This window comes from Gymnogyps californianus, chromosome 1 (genome assembly GCF_018139145.2).
Source record: "Gymnogyps californianus isolate 813 chromosome 1, ASM1813914v2, whole genome shotgun sequence".
Classification (NCBI taxonomy): domain Eukaryota; kingdom Metazoa; phylum Chordata; class Aves; order Accipitriformes; family Cathartidae; genus Gymnogyps; species Gymnogyps californianus.
Genome location: NC_059471.1, coordinates 164,882,338 through 164,891,884, shown reverse-complemented (window position 1 = coordinate 164,891,884; position 9,547 = coordinate 164,882,338). Strand labels below are relative to the sequence as shown.

Below are 9,547 nucleotides of genomic sequence, written 5' to 3'. Positions count from 1 at the left end.
CTCATCCACACCACTTCCTACAGGAATTCTTCTTCCATGAACATGGGTGACCTGGGCCATACAGAGGACTCCTGCTGAGGTCTCACTTGTATCTTATCCAGCGGCACTAACAGGTGCCCATCTCTGCTGGCACATTCTCAGTAGACATCTCAGAATCAGTATTCTGTGATCACCTTTATGATTGTTGGTTCATAGTTGTTCCTTTTGTTCCCCGTTTACTTCCAGTTTATGAGCTCTTAATTTACAGCAGGATTCTTACTGCTAATCCCCATGGAAGACCTTGCCTTTGCACTATTGCATATTACCCTGTTTCTGTTACTCCAGCTTTCAAGGTCATCCTTTTCCTCCTGTGTGAGCTCTCAGGCCTCCTTTCCACTGATGTTGCTTTCTTGCTTTGTGTTATCAACAGACTTCCTCAACAAGTATTCCCTTTTTAAGCTAGTTATTAATGGAAGTATTCAGTAAAACTAGTCCCAAGAGAAATTCAGTTAGTAATTTCTAAACATTTCTGCTTTCCACTGCTCAAGCTTCTGCCCCATTTGTCTGGTTCCTTACCGTCTCACAATTATGGCTTCAATGCCCTTTTTCTCCAACTTAACTAAAAACTTGCCAGATGGCACTGGGGCCAAAGCTTTTCCAATATCTAGGTAGATGAGGACAACCAGATCTTCTGGGTCCTGATTTCTTTCAGGGTTCAGCATGTCACAGGGCTGAATATTCAGCTGTCCCTGAAGGGTGGTAGAAGAGGGCAAGAAATGTCCTCCTGTTTGCACTGCTTTTCAAAGGTGGCTCATGACTATGCGCCCTATACCTTGAGGATAGCTCAAGGTTGCTATTCTCAGGTTCTGAGGGCCAAGAGCTGCTTGTACAAGGACACACGTAGCATGGTACCTTGTTGCCACAGGTAGGTCTGAGCTTCCCCCAAACTTACTGAGCACTGTAGGAGCTAAAGATCCCACCCTTGGACAGGAGCCCCTCACTGTTCTTTGGGAACCGGGCAAAAGTCATAGATCAAAAATGCATGTGTTAGCTGTAAGGTGACAAGGTGTCCTATAAAAATGCAGCAAATCCCACCTCTGTCCCAATCATTTGGTGGTTCTTTAACTCCATGGTTATGCTATTATTTTCATTTTGCAACCAAGGCTGTAAGTCAGGCCACGCTTGATCTTTTTCTGGACCAGACAAGCCACACTCACCAGCTGTTTGGTTAGATGTTAGAACAGATGTGATGGGTTTTCTTTCTTAGCCTTCTGAGCCACTGATTCTGCAGCTGGTCATCCCCTTCAACCCACCTCTGTTGAGCTCAGTCCCTCAGGCTGTGCCTACCCTTCCTTAAGGACTGGACCTGCCAGCACCCATGCTGAGCATGTACCAGGCGTGGATTTCTGCTGAGTGAGGGAGCACTGCTGCGGGTTGCTATTCGCATGGGTTCAGCATCCCAGCGTGGTGCATGTGTGCTCTTGGCTTGGGTGCAGGCAGGGCCAGAAGCCCAATAGCCCAGCCCAGCAAGCACATGTCCTGGGTTGTCTGATGTGTTGTCCAGCACTGCTGTGGGTCTGGTGTGAGCAGCGAGGGTGCATCTCAGGGACTTGGGTTTGTGTAAGCCAGCTCTTTGCCTCATAGGGTTTGTCACTTTTGGAGGTTTCAGAGCTGCCTCCAAAAGCAGACACCTTTGTTATTTGAGTTCTCAGTCTGACATTAGCCTGCTATTAAGAGGGGGGATCAGAGAGTTGCAAAAGGAGCATGAAAGGGGATGGGAGAAGGCTCCTGGCCTACTGCTCCCTTTGGAAGAACAGGTGCCCTGGCCAGCTGCGTGGCTCTAGTTAGAGCACAGCCAGGGAAGGAGGGGGTGGAAGTGGGGGGTCTTGCTGCAAAGAGGGAGACCGGCGCTTGTCCTCAGACCTCTGCCCTGGGCAGAGCTCCTGGGCACAGAAGGGCAGCCTGGATGGGGCTGTGCACCCACTAGCCCCTGCTGTCTGCTCTGGCTCTCCCCTGTCCCTCTTGGCTCAGTTCCTTGAGGTTGTTGGTTTCCTGGCTGTGGGCAGAAGGTGTTTTTGACAGAGAAGGTGGTAGCCTGGGGCTGGATCGAGAGTGGGAGACAGAAGAGGGGAGGAGTCACTGATCAACGCTAACACATAAAAGGCCCTTCTTCTTCATTCCAGGGTCCAGGACACTGGGAGAGCTACCCCCTCAGACAAGAGCTGCAGGCTGGTGGGGAAGCGACGGCTTAGTGAGTATGCAGGGACTGCCTTTCTTTTCCTGGACAGCTGCTCGTTATTAATGCCTTGCTGGTGCTTCACAGCTGCAAAATGTTAGCAGTGATTGCTATGGCATGCATAACATTCTGATTCTCCACTCCAGCAGGAGACAGGTCAGAGGGCTGCTTTTCTGATCTCCCTGTTATTTGGGGGACTGCGGAGATTTCCCTGGCATTTGCAGGCAATTCATCTTAGCTCCTCTTTCTGTATTTCTAACTACTGGATGCTGCTAGAAAGCAGGGGGATTGGGCTCACTGTGCTGCATGGTGTGTAACCTCTTGGGCAGCCCACTGATGCTGGGGAGGGGAGATGTGCACTGGAGAAGTATGGAGTGCAGGGGGAGTAGAAAGGAGATGTACTTTTGTAAGGGAAAGTGTTCCCTGAAGGAGATGTGTTGGTATAGGGCTGTGTAGTCAGCATATTCATTCATCCCTTGGAAAATGCATTGCCTCTGTGGTGAAAAATGAAACATTTGGGTTAAAGTGGTGTTTGTGGCTCTTCTCCTGTGGTTGATGGCAGGGGATGCTCCAGGCATTCTGGGATCAGAGTCCTCTGAAATGGGAGCAGAGTCTTCCAGGGAGCAGAGTGCTCTGCCCTGAGTGAAGACAGATGAATAAAGAGGGTTTGGCTGGAAAGTGTGTTGGAGTTTCCCACTGTGCAGCCTCACCTTCATTCCAAAGTACTCCCAGCATCTTCCTCTCTGTGCCACACTGCTTTCCTGCTGGGCTCTCTCCTCCAGCCTCTCCCTCAAGCCTCCCTTTCTTGGCAGCTACCATGAGCTCCCAGAGTGTACAAGACATTCAGGAAACCTATAAATCCACATTCAACACTAACTCCAAAACCATGGGCCCTAAGGAATGCAAATAATCCCAGAGCAGAGAATTCCCTTAAAGAGGCTGGAGTGGCAGGGCACAGCGGGACAGCAGGGAAGTCTCAGTTCTCCTCTGACCTTGTGTCTATAGCAGACTTCTGGCTTTTGCCCCAACACAACCTAGTTTTCCTCCTCATCTCAGACTGAGCACTGAACAGGCAGGATGTGGATGGTATGGGGGGCATTGATGGTGCAGGACTGAGCTGCTCTCCGCATGGGGTGGGATGATGGGGAAGGAAAGCAATTCTTTCTCTTTGGTCTGAAGTTGAAGGCCCTGCTCAGTTTCTCTCCCAGAGACCACAGACTTCAGGCAAGGGCCATGAGTTTGGCATTGAAAGGGTAAGTTATAAAGCCCAGAGTAATCTAGTTTCACTCCCTATTGGGGAAGTGTTAGCCTCTGGCTAGCTGTCCCTGTAGTTCTTGGCTGTGTCACCTGCAGCATGGCTCCCCAGACAGGCTTCTGCAGGTGACAGCAGTGACAACACCACTCTGGCTTGGGGGGAATGGTCTGCACCGAGAGTGCACTCAATCTGCAGCCTGTCAGTCGGAAATCCTGATGCCTGCATGTACAGATGGACAAAACAGGCGGTCACCACAGCTTGGATCAGACATAACAAAGGTTACTGTACCCTAGGCTCATCCCCAGGCAGTGTGCATGGTCCCAGCCCCACCACTGCCATGGGGGATGGCTGGCAGGCACTGGGTACCCACCGTCCCTCCCTGCCTTGCCTCTAGCAAACTACTCCCCTTTGCTTTTCACCCAGCAGGGATGGCCATCTCTGTAACTCCTTTCTTCTTTCACTCTCTCCGACTGTACCACAGAGCTGAAGAGGGGAACACCCCATCTTTTGTCCATCGCTGCTGTCCATGACATTGGTCCCAGACAAGCTCTTTGGGTGCTAGAAGGTGAGGTAATGCTCCCAGAGACTGCTGGCCTGGGAGATTAATCTCAGCTGAAAAGCCTTGCATTGACATCTGACTTTGGTGCCTGGTGGGGCAAGGACACAGAGAGGCAGCAGTCCTGAGAGATATGGTTACCTCTGCCTTCCCCAAGGTGTTGTCCCTTGGGCTGGAAAAGCAGTGTAGCGGCAGGACCACAGTGAGGACCTGCAGAGATAGAGTTCTGGGTGCTGCTGTCATCTCAATGCAAAAATCATGATCCCTCCAGCAGAAGGGATTCTTCTAGGTTGCTGCTTGTCACTCCTGGAGCAGTAAAGTAAGGGAGGGGAAGGGGCAGTAGGGTTGGATTCCTCCTCTGACAACTGGCAGGCTGGGACTGCAGCGGGGGCCAGGAGGGAGGGGGGCCGAGTGGGGAGGGAGTGTTTGAAGCCTCATTCTCCATGTCTCCGTTGGCAAAGCTGACAGAGCAGTCTGGGCTGGGTGTATCCAGACAGAGGATGACGAGGGCAAAGAGGGCAGATCAGAGGAAAAATTAGAAAGGCAAACATTTACATTTGGGATCAGCACACACCTCTCCCTCCGGGCCCCCGGCAGCCCCTGAAATTCCTTCCACTTGCGCAGGCCAGCTTTTTTGAGTGTGGAGTGCTAGTGACATGCTTGCCTGTGAATTATGGCCCCCAGCCCTGAGCTGGGAGAGGAAAGGGGCATGCCCCCTCCTTCCTGAAAACTGATTCAATCTGCTAATAGAGGATGTTTTGTAATGGCTCCATAAAGAGTGTGTACCAGCCAGCCGTCGCCTTCCCCAGGCTCCTTCATGGGCCCCCTCCTGGCTCTGTCTTCATAATAAACATTCCATTGCTAATTTTGCAGGCGGCCCAGAATCTCCAGCTGCCCTCAGTGGGAAGAGAGTGAGACACAGCAAGAGAGACAGAGTGAGAGATTCCTCCCTGCTCCGGCACAATGCGCACTCTCATCATCCTTACGCTCCTGGCTGTCTTGGTGATGGCTGCTACTTGCTATGGTAGGTACTTTTTTACTGGGTAGAGTGAGAATTACAAACCTGCAGACATCTTTGGGTCTGTTCAGATGTTTTTTATTCAGCTTTGTGTCTTCTTTCCCCCTAACTTGATCTCTTGGCTGCTTTTCTGCCCTTGTGTCAGACCCTCCTAGCCCTGCTCCAGAGCTGTCAGCTTCAGCCATGGTGATTTGTGGTCCAGGATGCTTCAGCCCCTTCCTCTCTGTTCCAGCTCACCTCGCAGGCTGCTCCTCTTTCTGCCCCTCTGTTGTCTGGACTACAATAAGAGTTCTTATTTCCTTGTTAACAGGGACATTTCCCTTTCTCCTTTTGTAATATCAGCCCCCTTTTCCTGTCAGGCACACAGTTCCATACTGATGGAATTAAGATGCTGTTTCATGCAGGAGTCAAGCACATCTCACTGTGCTAATCCATTCCCTAAGCACACATGCAGGCTTTGAAGGTAAGCAGGTATCATATCCACTGTTGTGTCAGGAACATGAAGGTGAGGAATTGTGCTTGAGTATCACACACTGGAAGACCAAGCACAAGCCTTGAACTCCTGGCTAAGACACCAGGTTGCTCCATTCTAAACTCCTTACATAAATGCTAGGTCATGCCACTGATCCCTTTCTCTTCCTTTTAAACAGGTGCCTTAAAACCTGCCTTCTCTGATTTCTGTGTGCATGTTCTATTGATCTGTGGTGTGTGAAAGACTGTGAATCCCATCAATACAGTGTTTTACCACGTTTTACTCTTTCTTTCCCCAGAGTCCCATGAGAGCATGGAATCCCATGAATATCTCAGTAAGAAACTGCTTTACTATTTTCTTGAATTTGAAGTGTGCTACAGACATGTCTGAGATCATTTCTTTGTACTTTACTGTGGAGATTAAATAGGCAGAACCACTCAGCCCAGGGAAATTGAATTTACCGGGTGATGGAGTTGCAGGAGAAATAGGAAGAGAGTTAAAAAAAGACTTCACATGTTTGGGCACAAGTGTATACCAATTTTTTTTGCAAAGAATATAATGGAGAATTGGAAAACAAAGAATCATGAACGTAGATCCCTGCTGCATCCACCTAAAACAGGTTAAGTGACACTAGAAAAGGACATTGCTCAAAAAGCTCTGTGATGAGCACGGAAAGAGGCACTGCAGAAGCCAGTGACATGATTTGTACTTCCCCAAGGACAGGGAGAGCCTTACTCCTAGCACCTTGGAAGAAGCAGGTGGGATGTGTGGGCAGGAGGGATCCTTGGTCTGGAAGAGAGAGTTAGTGTCACAGGAGAAGCATGAAAGTGTGGAGAGTCTCACCATGTAACAAGCAATAACCTGGAGAGGTTAGAGAACAGATGGTTTGAAACTAAAAAGAAATTAGACCCTCTGGGAGAAGGACTTCACAAAACCGCTGGTCAGAAGCACAAAGGCACATGTGGAAGGCAATGCCAAAGACATCCACAGACTCCTGAACTCTGCAATAGGACTGTGATGTTTCTCAAAAAGGACAGAAGGGACCTTCAGGCACCTCAGTCCAAAACTGCCACACAGACTGCTCAGTGACTGCCTAACCTTGGAGGCAGATAGACTTACTCAGGCCCTTCCTGTTTTTACCTATAATTCACAATTCTACTAATTCTGCTGAGCATGCCCAGACCTCCCATGGTCTGTGCAGCCTGGCACCTCCTCCTTGGCCAAGCTCCACTCACTCAGAGGGGCTGTGGCAGCAAAATCACAGTAGCTTTACCCCAGGTGGCTTGAGTAGCAGCAGAGCTAGAGCAGCATGTGCACTTCCTTGCAGGCTGCACAAGCCAGAGGGAGAGCATGTGCACAAACCAGCGGGGTGGGCAGCAGGGAATATTAAAAGGTCCTGGGTTTCACTGTGTGTGGGAGGGTGGACAAGGAGGCTGTTATGAATATGGAAGCTAGCTTTTGTTGAAATCTGGCCTTCAAAAAGTATCTACTCTGAACAACACCTTGCCTTCTCAGATCCCTTCATCAACAGGCGAAGAGCCAATGACTTCATACAAGCTGATGCGAGACTAGAAGCCATCTCTCGGGAGAGGTATGTTATGGCCTCAGGACACTGAGGATGGGAGTGGGGAGAGGTCTCTCCTTGCCAAGCACAGGCTGGTACCAGGGGTGGCAGCCATGGTGACTTCGGAGAATCCTCAGCCCCTTTCTCAATGTGAGGTGCCTGTGAAGTCCCCAACCCTGGGAGAAGCCAGAACTCAGATAGCAGAGAGCGAGTCCTTGCGTTTGAGGACATATCATGTGCTGGGAGGGCTCTGCTTAATTTGTCTGAAGGAAACACCAACAGAAGGAGAGGGAATTAGTGTGGGATGGCCAAAAAGGAAACTCAGTTTGAGATCTTGTTCTAGTCCTCAGATCTTACGCAGAATTTGCATGACCTTTTCTAAATCACAGGGCCATCTGGGGGCCTCCTTGCCTCATCTATAAAATGCAGATATAGTCAGTTTCATGCCTCATGCAGGGCTTGTGAAAATAAAGGCTGATACACAGAAATCATCTCTTAGCGAGGCATCAAGGCAAACCTTCTCTGCAGTACTAGGTGGCCCCTTGGTGGGATGTTTAAGGTCTTTGTTCTCTGTGTGGCTTTGGGGAAGAGCAGAAGAGTTGAAGGCAGCAGGCTGGGGGGGCTGCGGAGGGAGGACTCTTCCTCAGGCTGAGGCAGGAGCCAATCCCCTCTCCCCACCACCCTACTTATCCCTGAAATAAAAGATTACCTGAGGAGGCAAAACGTTCCTGCTGTAGTCACATTTCTCCCCTGGGTGCGGTGAACACAGAAGCTGGTGTGCTAAGATCTTTGTAGCTGGATGATGGAATCTGGTGATGGACTCTTAAACCTAGTGGGGGGTTGTGGGGCAGGAAAGGGCTGCTATTTAAGCTGACAGCTTAATGTTTAAGCTGACAGCACTTACCCCTTATCTGTCCTACTTTTGCAGGATCAGGGAGCGTAATAAGGCGCCCCAGGAACGTCAGAGGGAGATCTGTGAGGACTACTACCCCTGCGAAGTCTACGCTTTTCGCCATGGCTATGCTGCTGCTTACAGGCACTTTTTTGGGAGGAGAAGGACTAAGTAAAGGATGACCTGTCCCTACCCTGGGGCCTGGAGCCCAGGGTATCCTCCCAAAAAATGCAATGGCTCTGAAACATATTCAGTTGCTTGTGTCCCTGTATGTTATCCTGCCTGCTGCTTCTCTCCCATGTAGCCATGGATTCCCACACTGTGTTAATTAGCGCTGAGCTGATGTAGCAGAGATCAGAGAGAGTTCAGGATGTGGGTGTTTACTACACAATAAATTGCTGGTTTGATACTATCTTCTCATGAGTCACAGTATTTTGGGGTGTGTGTGTGCAATTTTCCATGAAGAAGCTGAGTTTGTTTATCATAGAAACTAGTGCGGATTACGGAAAACAGTCACTACCTTGCAATCACATGAGTTTGAAAGGATCTACAATGTTTTTGTTCCAGGGTCTACAAGTGGCTTCTTTTAGAGGTCACCGGCAAATTTCTGTTCCCAGTCTTAAGACATCTTAAAATGGCATGGTATTCAGAATGCAGGGTGAGACGCACTTTTTGAGAATGAAATCTGTAATCTTTCCTCAGTTGGGGAAACAAAATTCAGAAGGCACCTGTTTAATCTTAAAAACAAAGTTAGGGTGAGAGTTAGTGACAGAAAAAGCCTGTAAATTGCATCTTGTTTATCCAGCTACCCTCAGGTCCTGATGTAGGGTGCTCCTGTAGAAAGGAGTGTGTGGTCCAGACTTTACTTATTTCCTTTTGGAATTCTCTTTCATGCCCTTACTTCCACTTGGCATGATTCTGGTTAGCGCTAGAAAGCTGCAGAAACCAAAGGTGAAGAGGGGCTCCAGGTGGTAAATAAACAAATAAAACAAACCCAGTGTTTGGGGTCAAGCCCAGCTTTGTTCACCTAGAAAAATATCATTTTACTGTTCATAACTCATTTGAAACCAAGATGTGGCCTGACCCTGTGCACAGGTTGCTGAGCACCTCCCGACCCACTGAGGAGGGAGTGTGACTGCTGTTGAGTTGTCACTGCCACCAGCAGCAGGGCACCTCGCAGAGCCTGTCCCCAGGCCAAGATGTACCAGTGCTCACATGCCTGAGAATTCAATGCTGCTCTGGGCTGGTCAGCAGCCACAGCAGCTCGGACACTCCTTGGCGTGGGGTGTGTAGGAGACATAACATCTTCTATCTCAGCTCAGCACAGCTGGTTTCGATATTCACATCTCCAGGCTTCCACAGGTACCTGCAAATTAAAGAAGTGGGAAAGATTCATGGCATGCTATCAAAGGCTATGAGGTATAAAGTATCAAATTGTTGACTAATCTGTGAAATTAAGTCTAGAGCCAAATCTACCTGCCACATCAGAAACATGCATCTCCTTCCAAAATATGCTTCAAGGCTTTGCCAGCTTTGAAAATGAACTTTTGGAAAGAAATGTGATTTATTGATTGA

The 9,547-nt window shown here is 49.3% G+C and overlaps 1 protein-coding gene across 2 annotated transcripts; it reads left to right on the top strand.

Moving 5' to 3' along the window:
• Positions 1-2,179: 2,179 nt before the first annotated feature.
• MGP (matrix Gla protein) lies at positions 2,180-8,386 on the top strand. 2 transcript variants are annotated; one of them, XM_050903635.1, is made up of 6 exons: positions 2,204-2,230; positions 3,952-4,035; positions 4,900-5,050; positions 5,815-5,850; positions 7,032-7,107; positions 8,009-8,386. In XM_050903635.1, exons 3-6 carry the CDS (start codon positions 4,990-4,992, stop codon positions 8,145-8,147), a joined length of 312 nt encoding a protein of 103 aa, XP_050759592.1. In that variant the 5' UTR covers positions 2,204-2,230; positions 3,952-4,035; positions 4,900-4,989; the 3' UTR covers positions 8,148-8,386. The 2 variants fall into 2 exon arrangements, with proteins under 2 accessions (XP_050759601.1, XP_050759592.1); XM_050903644.1 differs by lacking the exon at positions 3,952-4,035 and having other exon boundaries at positions 2,180-2,230.
• Positions 8,387-9,547: the final 1,161 nt, after the last annotated feature.